We start from the raw sequence: 19,008 nt of genomic DNA, 5'->3' as shown, positions 1-19,008 counted from the left end.
GGATATATCGTAATGGAATTGCATTCGTTTTTAAGGGTGGTGACGAAAAAGCAGTGTCCCCGTATATGAAGGAGGTCCAGGTAAAAGAGCCCAACTCTATGTCCAGAAAATTAAGGCAACTCGGTTTCTTGGCTAAAAACGAGCCGTAGCGAAGCGGCATTTTTCTACTAGCTACTTTAAAAACCATCATGATTCACCTCAATTGAGGATTTACAAAAGAAGAAGCATGGATCCTTGAAGGGAGAAGATTTGCGATCGGTTTCAACCTGTTGAGTAGTTGTGCCAATCCTCTATATTGATGAAAGTGAACGTTTAATTTTTATTGCAAGTTCTTGCCCGTAGGCTAATTGCAAGTACGTGTAACATGAAAGGACAGACAGACAATGAGGAACAATGTAGCATGTGACTATTCTAGTTTAGATACTGACACTAAATTCTAACTTATTGGGTTCGAATTCTTTTTCCAAGACATGTACAGTGGAAGACGAATGATCCCACTTTTTCTGTAATGTGTGGGTTTTCCGGTGTGATGTTAATAAAACAGAGTAGTTTTCTTTCTGTCTGTAAAGGTGGAGAAATTAGGATGGAATTTGGTGGCCACTTTAAACGGCTAATTTCTTTCGTGATCGTAGAAGGGGCAATTTGAAATGAATGTATATAAATCTGTAGACGGATTAAGGTCAGGGACGTTGGAAAGGTCCGCTGTCCGAGTTTGACAGTTCAGGCCCGTTTTGACCGTACGGTGACTGACCATACGGTTATTGACCGTGCGGTCAATTTTACAGCATCACGTTTTGATTGCAGCTAGCTAGTACGAAACTTAGTTAGCAAATATTTTTGTTTGCATAGCTTGTTTTTGATTTTAGTCTGCATGGGAAAACGTGCCGGGGTTGGAAACAATAACTCAAATCATATCATCAGTCTGCTTTATCTCAGAGATCAAAAAGCAGAGCAGTTTACTCAGTTTGTAACCGTTTTTGTTCAACGGAAGCACCGGAGCGACAATAACGTCCCACACATGGCTGGTGGCAAACTGCGTCAGTATATGGATTCAAAATGTCAGGGACATGTGCAAATACTTGAGCAATGTGATCCCTGTGGCATTTGGGCGCGTTGAAAGCGCCCGGGACTGTACTGTACACGTCCTGCAGGTCATAGTTGGGGGGTTACGACATGTCTGTGTTCCTTCAGAGGGGCGGACCGGGAATGGTAGAGGGTGGGTGAAAAGTCGAACAAGTTTTACCAGGAACTTTCGGACGAAGCAAATCGTCTGAAATGCAGAAAGACATAGATATACAATTGTATGAACCGTCCATTTGATAATGTATGGTCACCTCCTACATTTTCACATGTTTTGTAGCTGGTTCGTTCATTTAGCTAGTACATGGCATCGCCCTTGACCTTTACGGACTTGAAATGTTGAGATGCGTACTAATCAGCAAATCACACCTAATCAGAAAAAGCTAGGATCCGCAAGCGCAAATCTCTGGTAACACTGTTGCTGTTTTTTTAACCTACGCGCAAGGTTATCTACCTGAAAAACAGGTCGACTTGAGTGTATACTCTGTCGTAAAACAAATATTCAAAACTAATTCAGAATCGGAGGGCGTGACAGGTGGTCGTTTTTTTAATATATCAGCGCGCTATGACCATGAACCATACAATGCACGCCTTAGCTTTCTAAATAAATACCATGCTTTATGCATACATATTAGGGAAGGACCTATACAAATTTGGTATATTGAAAGAACGCCGTGACAAACGTTGTGAAGGACGCGACCCGCTGACCTCTGAGGATTGTTGACTTAGAGGTCGGATTGCACACTGGTATGGCTCAGTCGGGGCATACCACCAGAACAAAGTTTATTAGGGGAGGGAGGGTGGAAAATAGACGCCTTGAGGTTGCTGAAATAACAGTTGTATATAAACCTGAATTCCATCGTAAAGGATTTGCTGAAACTGTTGATCCGGGAAAGACAAGAAAACGCCACCCTCTTACACACGGATACCTCTGGCCTCAGGCTTTTTGGTCCGCCCCCCCGGGCGTAGCTAGTCTCAGTATCCAGCGGTGACGTGACTACGATCAGCTGGGACACCCTCAAGATCTAGACACACACAGCGGTCTAGCCATTACTCAGCAAAAACCTGAGTACAAAAGCCACAACAAGACCGATCGACAAGAAACAACACTACCGGTCTTTCCACCGCGAGCTGCTTCATAAGAAGCTCTACAATACAGAACGATGCTGCTTGGGAAGGAGCTTTGTGAGGCGTGACCTCCTTAAGTTAAGTCTAGTCATGTCGCTCCTTCTGCACGTCGTGTCCGGAACCAAGACGTTTCTAGACCTCCAGACGATCCTGGTTCTGCTGGTGTCGTTCCTTGGTGTTCTGTGGTTCGTCCGGAGGGGGAAGAACTACCCGCCGGGCCACTGGAAATGGCCAATACTCGGCAACATTCCTCATATTTATAAGGTGAGTGAATCTACGTTTGTTGTGAAAACCCCACGGCCTTGCCCTTAATACGATTAAACGAATGTCGTTGCAGTGCTGAACGTAAGTTGGTAGTATGTACATAGTTGCCTTTACGTACGGACAGGACCTCTGACACTTTGGATGTTTATAGAAGGGATCGATTGACCATATGTGTGTGCGGTTTCGGTGGTATGATTTTATGCACGAGCGGTCACTTTATACCTACGCGACCTCAGTTATACGGTTTCTGCTTGGCCCCTTTTATTTTCTAATCTCCTCCGTTTTCTTATCGTTTGGTAACTTGTAATCACTATGCGATGCAATTGTAAGCACAAACAGTGGCACAGTGTGTGACCGGCAGTGTTACTTAGACAGCCTTAACTTGACTGGACTGGACTTAACTTAACTTGAAATGCTACCTACGGTCACACTGTCACAGGCTACGACGGGAGTTCCGGGGTTCGGGACATGTGAGGCGAATAGTTTTGTTTGTCAACAAGACAAAGATTGACGTCCTCAGGCCAAATGAATATTCATTTCCTACTCGTACAATGACGTGCACCAGTTAGGTTTCACCACTCCGCTATGGTGCAACCCGTCCTTGAAAAAAAAAGCTTCATGACTGAAGACAGTGCACCTTTGTAAGTGTTTTGTGTCAAACGTGTTCACGAAGTAACGCCCCTCAAAACACACAGAAGAGTCGTAGAAGAAAAACAGGCCTAACATTAACAATTAAATAAATATATGCGCTCCCAGTAGCAGTACTAGTGTTAATCATTACAGGATTCTCACCTAGTTCTATACACTTTCCGCCCCTCATTCCTCGGGCTTCGCCCTCGGGAGCCAACAACTCCTCGGGTGGGCGGAGCAGTACCAAATCCACTAAGTAACCCAGATCTCGGGATCTATCTATTACTTTAAAGTTTTTTTAGTCTATTGTTTGTACATGGTTGTGTCACGGTAACGCCCCTCAAAACACAACAACAATGTTAAACAACCCCCCCCCCCCAACACTAAAAGTTACTGTGTCCCTCTGCGGTATAGATAGCTTTTTAGAGGGTAAGAAATCCGAGATTTCCCATTGGAGCACTAGCTTCACTAAATCATGCTTCTAGCAGCCCTTCAAGGTCAGGCCCGTGGGGGGAAGAGGCCCAATCAGCCCCTGACAGCGAGAGATGGTGTAACACAGGCTGGATTCATGTGAGGCTACTTCCAGCGCTCGAAACTGCGCCCCGTGTCATAAAAAAACCCTTGACGCCTCATGCCATAGCCTCTCAAAGCACATGGAAATAGTCTTTCAGATGTCTAAATCCCAGCGGAGCATCCACGGACTCCCTAAATAGTGAAGGAGAAGATTCTCAGTCAGACGTCTAGAAAATGAAACGTGTCCCTCTGCCGAATTAGTCCAGTACCACAGAATGATAGTTTCGTGTCTCTTGGTCATGCCCACCTCTGTAGGACCCTCACCTGGTGTACACCCGCTGGGCGCAGCGGTACGGTCCGGTCCTGCACGTGCGGCTCGGACAGAGGGACGCCGTGGTGCTGAACGGGTACGAGACGGTGCACAAGGCCTTCGTGGGGAAGGCCGAGGACTTCTCCGGCAGGCCAACATTCATCTACTTCATCGACAAGGTTTCGGACGGCGGCAAAGGTGAGTTGGTACCATCCTCTGTAATAACCGTTGTCTCTCCCTTTTGGCTTGCTCCCAGGCACGCAAGCAAGCAGAATTCGAAAGGAAGAGCCAATCAAAACTATTCCAACCTAAATGGGATAGAGCATTCCCCGAGCAGCCTTCGTAATCCCTGCTTCTCCTATTGTCTTCAATCATTCTTCGCTCTTAGTGACAATTTGAGCTGGTCAACCATCATATTTCTGACTTCGGGCCAGCTAGGGAGAAAGGATGCTTTTACACTCCTATTCATGTAAACATAGCCTTGAAGTGGCCTTCCGGTCTTGTTCGTGACGTGCTTGAAGCCGGTGTGTAACACCAACGGGCGGTTATACCGGCTATACAGATACAGACACAGACACAGACACAGACACAGACACAGATACAGATACAGATACAGACCAATTAGTATAAAAAAAAAGGAACTCAAATTGGATAATTGTCGATCCTTCCAGGTGTGATCTTCGCCCCGTACGGCCCGTTCTGGAAGGAGCAGCGGAAGTTCACCCTCATGAGCCTGCGCGATTTCGGCTTCGGCAAGCGGAGCATAGAGGGCAAGATCGTCGAGGAATCCCGGGCGCTGCAGGTAGGGAGAAACTCGTGTCATTCATGTCATACAGTTGAACCCTACATGTACAGTGTTAGAAAAAAAAAGAGCAAACACTTGGATTGCACATAGTGTATGAGTGAAGAAATGGTGCTAAGTATTTAAAAGGTTAAGACTAGCTGTGGTAATTCAAAATCTGACAAAATTTTTTAATATATCGAATGGTTGATGAATGTACTAGAAAGCTCAACATGTCAACGACAGGCATACACGTCTCTGTATTCTCTTATGAGTATACGTATGTTTCAACGTTTGAAGCACCACGGCATAACGGCATGTAGTTGTTCCCTACAGTTCACCGGCAGAGTTGTTCAGCACCAAGGACAGGGGCGTTACTGTTGTGCTGTATCTGACTTCAACGGTCGTTCGATTCTGTCTACTATCAGTATGTCTTAGAATATAAAGTAATATAAGGTAATAATGTCGGAAGAGTTGTTCATCACCAAGGACAGGGGCAATACTGTTATAGAGACATCTGATATCAAAGTGAATTCGATTCTCGTTATTCTCAGTACTTTTTAATGTCTTGAGTACTTGATTTCGATCTGCTCCTTTTAATCGCATGTGATATGTTTTCAGACTGTACATGTATACAGTCTTACCCCATACTACATATTCTAGTCTCTTACGAGCGTACACAGAAGTTTAGTATCCTACAATTGTTGTCAAGTAGTTGGAGTTGCTATACGCTCAAACTCATACGACGATTGTCTTACAGCTATTTTCATCCTTGCTTTTTCCACAGTCAGAGATCGCTAAGTTTGACGGACAGCCGTTCAGCACACATCGGCTGCTACAAAACGCCGTCGCTAACGTCATCTGTAACATCGTGTTCGGAGACAGGTAAGACTTACTTGTAAACTGTGTCCAAATCTAAGGTGTTTAAAACCCCGCTTCCCCTTAACTACTGTAGAGTGAAACTTGAGAAAACGTGTGTTGTTGAATGTTATGCAGTCAGACCTGCACCGGTGACCACCTGAGCATAAGGACTACTTGAGTACTATTATGGCCACGTCCCCTTTTTGATGGTCACTTTACCATCGAATCAAGAATCTTGTCTGCATATCTATAGCTATATGCTATCAGTGATAGTTTTCGCCTTGTCCCTTGAGAAAGTGCTATAATGGCCTTATTAATGCAGATACAGATGAAACGAACTACTACATATAACCATAGGCGAAAGGCCAAGGAATTCCGTTGATTATAGCTAATATAAATATACAAAAAATCTCCTATTTTCTGACGTTTAAAGTACCCTGAGAACCCATCTCATAAGCCATCCTAGCCCCCTGTAGTAGCCTCATATGTCCAGTTCTTATCTTATCTTAATCTACACCATTGATAATTTGATTATTCTCATCTATCGTTATCATATTCTATGTATTACTTTGCTCTACTATTATCTATCGATTATAATTGATTTTGATTGGTATAGAGGAGGGGCCTAGTATAGGCTATATACGTTTTTTTTCTCCTGTTGTTTATCTATTGTTTATCGTATCATGTTTTTTCTTGTTGTGCGAATAAGATAAACAATAAACAATGCATGTATCTATGTTAAGACCACCACTCTGCCCCGGTACAGGTGGGAGTATGACGATCCTCTGTTCCAGCGCATGATGGACGCGCTAGACTATATGGTGTCCACGAACGTGTTCGCCGTTCCGCAGAACTTCATTCCTTTTACCAGGTATCTAACAACCATTTTTTATAAACGATTCATTATATGAGATGTAAATCTTTTCATGGCCATACGATTGCTAGCCTTGAGTCCAGCCTTATTAGCTTAAGTCCGCTACCCAAGCTTACTAAAGCGGGTAGCGGACTCCAGGCTATACGATTGCACCATTTTGTCTTAATTTATGTTCCCTGTCATTGCTTAATTTTAGGCTGCAACTTTGTATGAGTGCGCCAGTGTGTTCTTTCCCGATTTTAGACATCGGTCGACGTTGGCAGATCTCTGAGTCCCCTCCATGCAGTGTGGTGGGGAAGATTTTCAACTGCAAACTACACTCGAGTCTATTGCGATTTCTAAATTGTAACGATCAACAATGACGGCCTAAGCCCGTCGACTGTATGACAGGGCTTAAGTGCAACAAGACTAGACTTGTGTTCAGTCGATGAGGCATTTTCAAACCCTTTGTTCCTTCCCCACAGGTACATCCCAGACTGGGAGGGTCGCCTGTATGACAGGGCTTAATTAAGTGCAACAAGACTAGACTTGTGTTCAGTCGATGAGGGATTTCTTAAAACCCTTTTCCCCACAGGTACATCCCAGGCTGGGAGGGTCGCCTGTAATGCTACGGTCACATTTTCAAACCGGGGCCCGGCCGGGCTCTTTGCGGGAACGAAAAATGAAAGTGTATGACAAGAAATATACACAAATTATGCCCATGATTAATATTTTTGATGCTTGTGCGCTTTGTGGTCTTTTATATCACACTTTTCGTTTTCGTAAACTGCCCGGCCGGGAACCGGCTTGGAAATGTGACCCTAGCATATGGCAGGGCTTAAGTGCAACAAGACTAGACTTGTGTTCAGTCGATGAGGGATTTCTAAAAACCCGTTGCTCCTTCCCCCCAGGTACATCCCCAGCTGGGAGGGGCGCCTGTATGACAGGGCTTCAGCGCGACAAGACTAGACTTGTGTTCAGTCGATGAGGGATTTCTTAAAACCCTTTTCCCCACAGGTACATCCCAGGCTGGGAGGGTCGCCTGTAATGCTACGGTCACATTTTCAAACCAGGGCCCGGCCGGGCTCTTTGCGGGAACGAAAAATGAAAGTGTATGACAAGAAATATACACAAATTATGCCCATTATTAATATTTTTGACGTTTGTGCGCTTTGTGGTCTTTTATATCACACTTTTTGTTTCCGTAAACTGCCCGGCCGGGAACCGGCTTGGAAATGTGACCCTAGCATATGTCAGGGCTTAAGTGCAACATGACTAGACTTGTGTTCAGTCAATGACGGATTTTTCTAAACTCTTTGCTCCTTCCCCCTAGGTACATCCCCGGCTGGGAAGGTCGCCTGAAGCCGTGGATGAAGAAGTTCCTGTCCATCATGGGCTACCTGCGGGAGGAGCTGGACAAGCACAAGGCCAGCTTCGACCCGAACGACCTCAGGGACTTCATCGACGCGTACCTGCTGGAGATACAGAAGCAGGAGGGCGTGGAGGGGACCAGGTTCGTTTGGTACCTTCAATAAGAAGGTTATGTTTTCGGTCGCGCGTGTGTATTGTATATGTGTGTGTGTGCCTGTGTGTGCGCGCGTCTGTGTGTGTGTGGACACGATAACTTGGAAATACCCCGAATTGACTAGATTTTGAGATTAGGTATGTTTTAAGATTGTTTATATTAGTATGATACTATTAGTTAGTTTTTAGATTTTTCTAAATTTGTTATGTTACTGCAGCGGAACTACCGATTTTGATATCTCATATTCTGGACATGCTTAAGCTATGGCCATGATTTTTTAGTGGTAGAGAGGTCCACAGCCTCTAGGACAAGGTATTGGAAGGTGGAGCCCAACCGTAGCCTTCTTCCTCCTCGAACCAAGAAATCGTATATTCTGAGTCAACAACCCTAACCACAAGACCGCCTTGCCGCCTTGTCAGGTTTAAGGAAGACCAGCTGCTACAGATCATGAGGGACATGTTCTTCGCCGGGGCGGAGACGACTGCCACGACAATCCGCTGGGTCCTGTTCTACATGGTGGTGTACCCGGACGTGCAACGCAAGGTAAGAACAAGACATCGAAGATATCAAACCGCCTTTTTGTGAATTTCTCAATGCCATAACCCTAGTCTTATCATCTGCTATCATAATAACTGCTCACCATAGCCAATGTCGACCCCAACCCCCCACCTGAACATAAACCTCTGAATCTGGACCTGAACCTGAACGTGGATTTAGGTACGCATTCTTAACATACGACCGCGGGCACGTAACAGGACGGCTGAATTTCAGAGGGCACGTGCACAGCTATACCGGCCATGACGTGTGACGATCGTGCGACGTGACCGAGCCCTTTACAATTTCCAGATAACGCAACCGCTTCTCCCCTCCCTAGGTGCACGAGGAGATAGACCAGGTCCTGGGGAGGAGCCCGCCGTCCGTGTCCCACCGCAGTCAGCTGCCCTACACAGACACATGACGTCTATGTGACCGAGCCCTTAACAATTAACTATTTCCAGATAACGCAACCGCTTCTCCTTACCACAGGTGCACGAGGAAATAGACCAGGTCCTGGGGAGGAGCCCGCCGTCCGTGTCCCACCGCACTCAGCTGCCCTACACAGACGCATGACGTCTATGTGACCGAGCCCTTTACAATAAGCTATTTCCAGTTAACGTGACCGATTCTCCTTACCCCAGGTGTACGAGGAGATAGACCAGGTCCTGGGGAGGAGCCCGCCGTCCGTGTCCCACCGCAGTCAGCTGCCCTACACGGAAGCCGTGCTGGCGGAGGTGCAGCGGATCGCCACCGTCGTGCCCCTCGGCATCCCCCGGGCCACTAGCAACGACACCACCCTGAACGGATACAAGTGAGTCCGAATTCTGCGTTCTTCAACAAAGAATTCATTGTTCATTTTTTTTAATTTACCCGGATACATATCGCCTAAAAGCCGTTTTTCAGTGTGCCCTGGGCTTTGCATCTACTCAAAGTTACAACAAAAGTTACTTTAAAAAGTTGCGCAAATTACTGAATGATACAAAACCAAAACAACATATACTGTACATAGAATCATATTACCTAATACATATCGTATCTTTTTCTACAATAATCTAATTATCTAACTCGTCAGTGTACTTTTTAGTTCAGTGGTGGCGCTGATATGAATGTTAAAACTTGGGTATGTCGTCACTCTGTCCGTTTCTTTGTATGAATTTGAGGGGTAAAAGGAAAGCTGTACTCTCCAAGCAGAAGAGGGGTTCCGGCTGGTTTTTGACGTGTTTTAGGCGTTTTGTCGGGCTTTCTACTTTATCATTTCTTTTTGTCTCTTCAAACCCCAACAAAAAAAAAGATAAAGTAGAAAGCCCGACAAAAACGCCTAAAAACACGTCAAAAACCAGCCGGAACCCCTCCTCTGCTTGGAGAGTAGGAAATCTGCGTATTGCGTAATGTGAAAGAGCATCATGTCGACTGATGGTCACTTTTCCAGAAAGGACAGCATGACAGCGGTAGCACTCATTGTACTAACATCCCGGCCGTGCAAGACCAGGATGATTAAAAAGGAAACGTTGTTTTGCCACACTTTGAAATGCACGAGAAGGTGCTAAGCCTGCATGCCAGATGCACTGCTCTTACACAGGACCTACACAAGCCAGCTCGATCTCCCACTCATTGGCTCTAGGGAGCTGGCCTGTGTAGGCTCTGCAAACAGTCTGGCCTTCGGATTGTAACGTGCTATTTTCAATAGACATTGCCACATTGCGGAAAGACGAAATTATAGCCTGGAGTAGGCTAGCGGATATGGGGCAGCGGGCCAAAGCTTAAACAAGGCTGGACTCCAGGCTAGAAAAGGCAAAGAAAATGGTTGTGTGCACATGACATCGATATCTCATCTCATTTTCATTTTGCAGCATTCCTAAAGACTGGATCCTGTTTGTAAACCTGTGGTCGGTGCACCACGACCCCCTGCGCTGGCCCGACCCCGAGAAGTTTGACCCTGGTAGGTTCCTGGACGACAGCGGCAAGTTCTACAAGCCCGAGGGGTTCATTCCGTTCTCTACTGGTACGTCAGGCATCAGATCACCTACTAAGTTACTTACTTGGGCCCTTCGCCGCTGTCAGCGCATAGGCCACCGATGATGCTCCTCTACTGGACTCGTCTCTGGGCCTTTTTTCTCAGGTCCTGCCAGCTACTGCTGATGCTTTTCCTCTCCTCCTCCGTATCTCTCCTCCAGCTGTTCCTAGGCCTTCCCCTCTTCCCTTTGCCCTGTTGTAGGTCAAGCCTGTTTGATAAGTTGAATCTCTGTGACTTTTTATATGGGAGGGGAGTAGAAATTGGGAAATAAATAAGACAACAATGACAAAAATGATGGACTCTGATGTAGACTTGGCGTACAAACAGACAATATAATAAGTCCCTTTCCACATTTGAAAAGGCAAGAGAATTCCTAGACAAAGCTCAATATTTTCTGCAGTAGAAACGATACCCAGGGGAAGAAATATATTCTTTTTCTCGCCATATGATGATATGATGTTGTCTCGAGGCCAAGCTCTTTATTTTTGTTGTTGTATCAGAGTTTATCATGGCTTCGACTTTCTATAACTCTAGATCTTAATATTTTCATTCACATTCAGGTCACCGAGTGTGTTTGGGCCAGCAGTTGGCCACTGTGGAGATTCTGATATTCGTCATCACGCTACTGCAGAACTTCGAGCTCAAACTGCCAGAGGGCGCTCCTGTGCCGTCCCTCAAAGGAACGATGGGAGTGACTCACGCACCGCAGTGTCACAACATCGTGGCAATTCCACGAGATTAGATTTAAAGATGCATATACTGTAAATGCAGAAATCTTCGCGGTGTGTTTATGTTCGCGGTTTTCGCGGTGAACTTTCAGCGCGAACTTAAAACCACCGCGAAACCTTTTGCCCACCTATGACTGTAGCGCTACTATTGTTTCAAACGCTAAAATTAAGACCACCGCGAACACTCTATTTTCTCCCTAGCGCAAATAAAAACCACGCGAACATAAATGCATTTACAGTATAGATCTAGTCCACACACAAAAAAGGAAACTTAATTTTGTATACACGAACTCATTAACGTTAATCATCAGCATACTTACTACTAGTATACAATAGAATGATTTTGTACTTAAAGTTTATCAATTGCACGATTATTATGATGGTACGTTTTGCAATTTTGGTAACTTATGCGAATCATGAAATCATAAGCCGGTGTTTTATACTCATCTGACGCCCTTGGGTAAATCTATTGAAATGACATCATCAAATCTATAACATACTGAACTCCAAAGTAAGATACAATATTTTTTGTAATAAAAATAGTTTAAATCAAGGTAAGATTGTAGGTCTCTGTTACTAATAAAGCTATCTTTCTCTTGTTGGAAATGCTACCGCTGTTTGGTGTACTTTGGAGGGCACAACAGGCAATGTCAAACTGACACGATCTATTTTTGGATGATATATAACACAGTATTATTACATAATCATTATTAAGTTATTAAGCACTAACTACATAAGTGCTACAATTACTCGCACTACTGCGTACAAAACACCTCATGAACATTAGCATCTGTCGTCAAGTGGCACTTTGAACCCATTGGCGACCACAAAGAAAGTGTGAAGTACTTTTGTGAACACCTGTTTTGAAGTGGAGTAACAACTGACTGTACGTCTTCGACTGCGTATACCAGACCTGCCGCTGTGAAAGTGGAAATTGACCAAATAGACTTATAACATGCACGAGGAGTTATCCGGACGGGACGGTACAGTTTGCGAAGCAAGGGAAGCAATAAAAGGACAAGTTCATCACTTGGAACATATCAGATAGCGAGTAGTGGACTTCAAAGAGGAAGGCGAACCCTCACAAACCCCCTAAATATAACGTTAGGTCGCAAACAATACTAGCTCCACCATGGCCGGCCGGTACTCCAGGGTGCTCTGGCATGTTATCTTACTCTTCAAGCAGAGGTTTGGCTCCAAGCCTGGCGACATAATAAAAGGGAAAAATTAAAGCCAAAACAAAAACGCCTTAAAAACACGCAAAAAAAACAACAGCCGGAGCAAAACCTCTGCTTGAAGAGTAATGTATCTGTCTATTTGGCCAATTTCTACTTTTTCCAGCGACCTGTGGAGCCTGATAGACACTAAGATTAAGCCTATTTTCTGTCCTTCGCCAGATCTGATACAATCAATGACGGCGCGATATGTGACATACATGTTGGCAGCCGTGTGACCATGACGTCATTCAGCGCCCGCTTTAGTAGTGAGTCACAGACGCGTGCAAAGTCGTCATTACGCGCGTTCCGAATTAACAGTCGCCATCTTGGATCTGTGTACTCCACCAATATGGCGGCCGCCAGCCGGTACATTGCCAAACTTGTGACTAGCACCGAAGAAGCTAAGATTCCATAATCTTTTTTAAGAGTCATTGCTTTAAAAAGTAATGCCATATATTGTACAGTATCTCGGATTCTTGAATATCTAAATGAGAATTAAAAGATCAAACAATTCATGAGTATTGAGTCTATGTTGCGCATTCTTGAAAGTAACACATCATTTCTCCGTTTTATGATTTGTAGCATTAAAATACATGACAAAAAAAAACGAAAATAATTTTTCCAAAACGAATGGTAACGCTGCACTATAGGACGTTTCATTCAAGGCATATATACTCAGCGTTATATAAAGCTATCGGATCCCATCGAGATATAATAATAACAATAATAATTCACCAGGTTGTATTATCTCAGCCAGTAGCTAGGTACCCATGTGAGTAATGAGGCTGTTGTAACGCACTCATCTAACCCAGGATTATCGGATGGACTTTAAGTATGGAAAACGCATTTCCACGTCGAGGCCTAACATTTATTTCACCGAGCTATGACGTGTTTTATGCCCCAAAGGCAAAACCAGTAGAAATTTCACACAGCATAAAAGGTTACCTATGGGGCCTTGTACTACGTGCTGATGCCAGCGCTCGGGGCCGGGGGCCTTGACGGATCCAAAATGGCGGCTTAGCAAAGATCTGACGACTAAACCCCGAAACATTCGTGACAATTCCCGCTCTGAGAATCTCTTCTGACCACAGTACAGATTTTGTTTCACACCAGGAGGAATCCCCGACCACAGAAGTAGAAGATGGATCCCGCAGAGGTAGGTTACTTCGGTTTTCAGGACGTTTTATTCGGCCACGATTACGATGACTGCATACGAAAATGGTTGGTGGTTTGTCGTCATGAACTAGTCGGGGCGGGGGCGGCTGACAGGAATTACAGGTCGATCCGAGCCCGCCTAAACAACGGTAATCACGTTTTCACAGTCAGAAATCATACTCAAGGGAAACAAACGCAATTTTCTACGCTATCTTACGATATTAAGTTATCACTAGACCATGCAAAGCCACGGGATAAGGAATATTTTATGGGGAGGGAGGGGGGTGTTGGCTTCCTCCTTTTTTTTACTCAACATCACGTGAAGATAAAAGGATGTCGGCGGTTTTATGAGGATTTACAACTTATTCTAACCACAATCTTAATTCAAGGAGGCTTATATTGTAAGATATCTTCAACAAATTGTTGAAGATATTATAAATCCGTAAGGTGTTTACATGTTAGGTGACGCGACATATGCACAAAATACCTTCTGATCAAGGTCTGTAACATTCAAAACGTTACAGTGATGATTTTTCAGTCCGCTGGCCTAACCTAAACATTTTGACAGCAGTGGCCTTACTATTTGCATTAGAAACACGACAAGATCAACATTGTAACCATATCTATTTTGCCGTGAAGACCACGAGTTTTCCATATGTTGTGCGATCCCAAATTTGTCTGTTTGCCTTAAGCCCACAAACAAATTTGCAGTCCTGACCCAGTATCTATTCTGGGGCCTAGGAAAGTTAATGCTGTGTTTCTGATTCTAGTTCTGAATCAAATAGGGTCGGTTGGTAGGAGTTCTCTTTTATTTCTTCTTGATAATTTTTGGCCGAGGTGAACTAACATTAACAAATTCAGATTGACACTTTGTAAAGGTGGATGCATCAGATGTAGATGCATTTAAGTTCGCGTGATTTTGATCTACATGTAGCTGTAGGGAGAAAATGGAGTGTTCACGTTGGTTTTAAGTTCACGTTTGAGACAAGGGGTAGGAAGGCAAAAAATTTTGCGGTACCGTGAAGACTATGAACATTAGACCACCGCAAACATTTCTGCATTTACATGTACAGTATTTTCAAAATCATATTTCTATTTTCAATTATACAGATACACTATTATGCAGGGTGTCGACATAGATTTTTCACCACCCAGATATTTCAGAACTTCAATCAGATGGAAAATCTTATAATGTCCCTTGCCAGCAGTCGACCCCCCAAAAAAGGCTGGGGTCGGCAGGTTTTTGCCAGGTTGAGTCTGTTAACTAGATACACAACATTTTTTCCTTGGCCTAGTATAATACTGATGATATACATGTATGTATCTTGTGGTCACATGTACTCTCACTCCGCCTAGCATCAGATACACCGTAGATTCCGGGATTGGTGTGAATTATTAAGCAGCAGATTTACATGTGCTCAGCGTCACGTATACACAACGTCACACTGACAGCCACACTGGACTCTGATGTTTTCCAGCCAGACATAGTCTTATCACTAAGTAGTTGCCAAGCTAAGAATGACCATGGCAGGCATTCCAAATCCCAAATCTATGAATATGATAGTTACTTAGTGGAAAGGAAATATTTGGGAATGGTTAAGTCATACTACGTGCAAGAGGATGAGTGAGTGAGTGAGTAAATCATGTTAGCACAGAAGAAATAAACACGATGAAATCCATTGTCTTCCACATAGACATACGTTATAAATGTTTATTTAAATCCTTTTTAATCCCTAATTCATGTACATTCACATGTCATTATCACTAAGATCACTGAACCCTTCACATATATTTTGTCATTTCTAGGGAGGTTTGATGTGTTTTCCTTTTCTTAAATTCATGTAAACTACTGACATCATCTTACTTTCGAAAAATGTGCTGCTATCTGATTTAATTTCGTTCCCACAAGTCATAAGAAGGCAAGCTTTATGCTTCTGTGCTTTAAACGTCCATAAAATGATGGAATGCCTGGCGTTGAAAGAAAGCGACTATCTACACTGAGATGTAATTTGAATTTCAAGGTCTTCCAAGATCAGTCCCTGCTGAACTAATGGATTTTCCCGCCTACCTGTGGAGCATTAGGGACAAATCACTTAATCCCTGTCTGGGGTCCAATAAACACAGATACACAGATAGCCTTTCACCCCTCTTTGAGGAAAAAGATGAATGTATTTTCCCTTCTGATTCTAGTTTTTGCCAAAGGTACCGGTTTATCAACATATACAAATTTGGACTTACAAATTTGTTTTTCCCTTTCGCCTCTTTGATTGAGCAAAAATATGAAATGTATTTTCCCTTAAAGGTTTTGCCAGAGCTAACACACACACAGATTCCGAAACTAAATCATTTTCTGCTTTGATGTTATATGTCATTGTCAAACAGCGACTATAAAAGTGATTGGCTTCAGTACTTCAATAGTGTGACCTATTTGAGGAGGCAGGATATACTAGTATACTGTTGTCACTGAAATTACATGGTGGAAGCCATAGGGGCTGGAAAACATTGTAATTCAAATCATGTACCTGGCTGGGTGTTATTTGTCAAACAAGAAAAGAATGGCCACCTGCTAGTAAGCCATTAATCAAAACACTCTTGCTGTACATACATGTACGTATTAGTAGTAGTCCTTTGCTGTCATGTGCTATTAAACTGATAATTCCACACTTGTCCCTGTGAATTATCTTGTACATGTACAACAAAAGGCAGCTCGTTATGTGATGTTGTTTTCTCAGCGCACTGACTCTGTGATGAAACACCCATTCAATCTTCAAAGGATGCCATATCATGATAGTACATGTATGTACATGTACAGTCAAACCTAGATTTGGCAACCACTCAATCCAGTCAAGGGACTGAGGAAAAACCATTGCTTAAGCTGGCGTCACAATTCATGCGAGCGTCGGCCGAATTTGTAGATCGCCCGAAGCTCGCCGAATTTCAAAATCGCCAGAGCAGGTTACGGTCGAACACTAAAAGCCAAAAATCCCCCATGAGATGGTACCATCTCTTGGACATGGACAAAGTCAGTAATGACTAACCTGGTAAAAGGCCAATATTTGGATGAACTTTGATTTTCTAGAAACGTCAGAAGCCCGTGTAATCGACATTGCACATTTGAAGCTGGCCAACACGTCGGCCGAGCTGATTTTCTTATTTGTGATGGGGGTTTTAGGACAGGTGGTTGCTGAGGACAGGGTGGGATTAATTATGAAAAAAAAGGATGGTACTTGACTTGTGACTGTAGCTATATAGCTAGTTGCCTGCGTCCGGTGGTTGCCCAACAAGGTTTGACTGCACTTCAAGAAGGCAAATCCTACTTTTGAAAAACCACCTGAAATGAACAATTTCCTTCTACGAGCTACTGGTTTACAGAAAAGTGTAAAAGCACATTTGTACTAAATGGCAAAATGTAGTAAAAGCTTGGAGAATCTGCTCGTAAGTGTGGGTCACCCATATTCCCTGCCCTTTCCTGTGATACAGACATCTTTCCTGTGCACCTTGGTTATTTCTGCTGATTTCCTGTCCTCAGTTATGTCCAAATATAGTCATATACCCCTCCCTTCCTGAGGCTGAGTACTTATGTGTCCATCATGTCTCTATCCTGCTTGTGTTAGCTGATCCCCACGTCTGTACTATCAGTCATATTGCATTCCGTTTTGCTACTGCAGGGTTGAAAATATCATCTACATGTAGTCAGCAACCAAAAACACCGGTGTAAAAATTATACCAGATTTTTAGTGTGGAAACAAAATCCATATAGTCGATTTATAACATACATGTAGCCGGATTTTGAAAATACACGTAATGTAATATATATGACGTTGATGTATATGCCTCCTGAGTCTTAGTCAATGTATCTGCCTAGAAACAAATCGGATTTATTAGACTCAAATTGGGTTTTATAGCAGATACAGCTTAACTGTCTCACCCAAAGCTCTTGTGGATGGGCCATAAAAACGTTTCTGGTTTATCTGCATTCAGAGTTGGTTTTTCTTTGAGTACCTGGGCTGGGATAGCGTTCAATACGGGTGTTCTGGACCGGTTTACAACATATATATTTTGTCGTATTGCCCGGGCTTCGAAGTCGTATTGCACAAGTGAATGACTTGAATGCACTCCACTGTCCAAAATTCGAATAACGGATTCAGACGTTGGAATTGATGTTGTTACAATTTTTGGTTGGAGGACACAAATTTCTCTCAATTTCTGGTGCATTTCGCATTGAATGTGTGCCTTTTTACTGGGTACGACATAAATAGAGTACAACATGGTGTATTTCGCGTTACCCTCGGATCACAGCCCTCCCACTCTGGCCTTTGGCTGCGACCCACGGTCAGGCTGGTACCTCGGGCGATATGGAATACACCGCGTTGCATTCTATATATTCATGTATGCATCATACATTTGTATGTGTACGTCTGATCCTATACGTACATGTACATGAATATGTATGGTTTCTGTGAAAGGAAACAGAATGACATGACTGTGAAAAATTCCTAAGGTAATACATTGCAAGATACCTGAAATCTGTATTGTATGTAACATGGCTTTTATTATTGATTGATTATTATTGTTATGTGCACTTAGTCGTAGTTGTGGTTTTATATGTAAAATCAGGGATACCTGAAAAACAGGCTTCACAGCCTGAGTTGTATTTGCCCTGTATAAATAAAATGAAATGAAATGAAATGCCAAGGGAGAAATTTGCAAGATACATGTACATGTAATTAGTTGTGGATGCCTAGAATACCATGTATATGTCTTAGTCGCCAGAAGGCCCAGAACATACATAGAAATTTGGAATATGTTGTCACGCATATCACAGAATCAAAACAGTAAGACAACCTAGGCTTAAGGGTAAAAAAATTCATAACATTTTAGATGTCATTTTATAAAGATCCTAAGTTGACTGCGGATTAATGAAATTGTTCATGGGATACACTTTTTTGTTTTTATCAACAGCAATTTTTATCTGGCTTTTCTTGGTGTTTACACTGTACATCTTCCTACACTTTTGTTTTATTTACAACTTCATTCATTATTTAAGAGAATCTTCAGTTAAATGATTTTCAAGTTAAACTTCCAAAGGAATAAAGATCTCATGTCCCATGTATTTAAAAATTAAGGATCTCTTTGTTTTTTATGAAGGGATTTGTAAAGAAAATATGAAAGACAATACTATTACTTGATGCATGCTTTCTTGGACTTGCCAATGCATGCAATATCTGGAAGAACTGTTTTATTGATTGAACTGTGACTAATCCTAGTGTCTTTACACCTGAACCGTCCGGTGGCCTCTCCTAACGTAGGCCTCTTCCATGATTAACCAGGTAGCGTTCTTTCTACCGTATAACCTTCGCACATGAGTGGAGTAGAGACTGTATGTACACGTATTTGTACGTCATGTACATG

At 43.2% G+C, this 19,008-nt stretch overlaps 2 protein-coding genes across 7 annotated transcripts in view; both read left to right on the top strand.

Moving 5' to 3' along the window:
* The first annotated feature begins 2,057 nt into the window (after positions 1-2,057).
* Positions 2,058-11,835, top strand: LOC136434446 (cytochrome P450 2J2-like). 2 transcript variants are annotated; one of them, XM_066427248.1, is made up of 11 exons: positions 2,058-2,472; positions 3,931-4,123; positions 4,597-4,727; positions 5,494-5,591; positions 6,334-6,438; positions 7,438-7,457; positions 7,774-7,933; positions 8,365-8,488; positions 9,124-9,293; positions 10,333-10,484; positions 11,057-11,835. In XM_066427248.1, the coding sequence occupies exons 1-11, from the start codon at positions 2,299-2,301 to the stop codon at positions 11,236-11,238; spliced, it is 1,509 nt and encodes a 502-aa protein (XP_066283345.1). In that variant the 5' UTR covers positions 2,058-2,298; the 3' UTR covers positions 11,239-11,835. The 2 variants fall into 2 exon arrangements, with proteins under 2 accessions (XP_066283345.1, XP_066283344.1); XM_066427247.1 differs by lacking the exon at positions 7,438-7,457 and having other exon boundaries at positions 2,059-2,472; positions 7,754-7,933.
* Positions 11,836-13,411: 1,576 nt separating this feature from the next.
* Positions 13,412-19,008, top strand: part of LOC136434444 (synaptophysin-like) — a 14,496-nt gene continuing 8,899 nt past the window's right edge. For 2 of the 5 annotated variants that reach the window (XM_066427243.1, XM_066427241.1), the window contains exons 1-2: positions 13,412-13,597; positions 18,906-18,926. In XM_066427243.1, coding sequence (XP_066283340.1) covers positions 13,583-13,597; positions 18,906-18,926 — 36 coding nt within the window. In that variant the 5' untranslated portion in view covers positions 13,412-13,582. The remainder of the gene's footprint in view (positions 13,598-18,905; positions 18,927-19,008) is intronic. The other 3 variants (XM_066427244.1, XM_066427242.1, XM_066427245.1) reach the window with 2 other exon arrangements.

Source organism: Branchiostoma lanceolatum, chromosome 5, assembly GCF_035083965.1.
Source record: "Branchiostoma lanceolatum isolate klBraLanc5 chromosome 5, klBraLanc5.hap2, whole genome shotgun sequence".
Classification (NCBI taxonomy): domain Eukaryota; kingdom Metazoa; phylum Chordata; class Leptocardii; order Amphioxiformes; family Branchiostomatidae; genus Branchiostoma; species Branchiostoma lanceolatum.
The sequence above is the reverse complement of the archived record's forward strand: the minus strand, read 5'-3'. Positions and strand labels throughout refer to the sequence as shown.

Bases quoted from the DNA above. Each gene is read 5' to 3' on its own strand.
- LOC136434446 (XM_066427248.1), top strand. From the start codon at position 2,299: ATGTCGCTCCTTCTGCACGTCGTGTCCGGAACCAAGACGTTTCTAGAC. The intron at 6,439-7,437 runs GTATCTAACAAC...TTTTCCCCACAG, and splicing joins AACTTCATTCCTTTTACCAG to GTACATCCCAGGCTGGGAGG. The intron at 8,489-9,123 runs GTAAGAACAAGA...TCCTTACCCCAG, and splicing joins ACCCGGACGTGCAACGCAAG to GTGTACGAGGAGATAGACCA.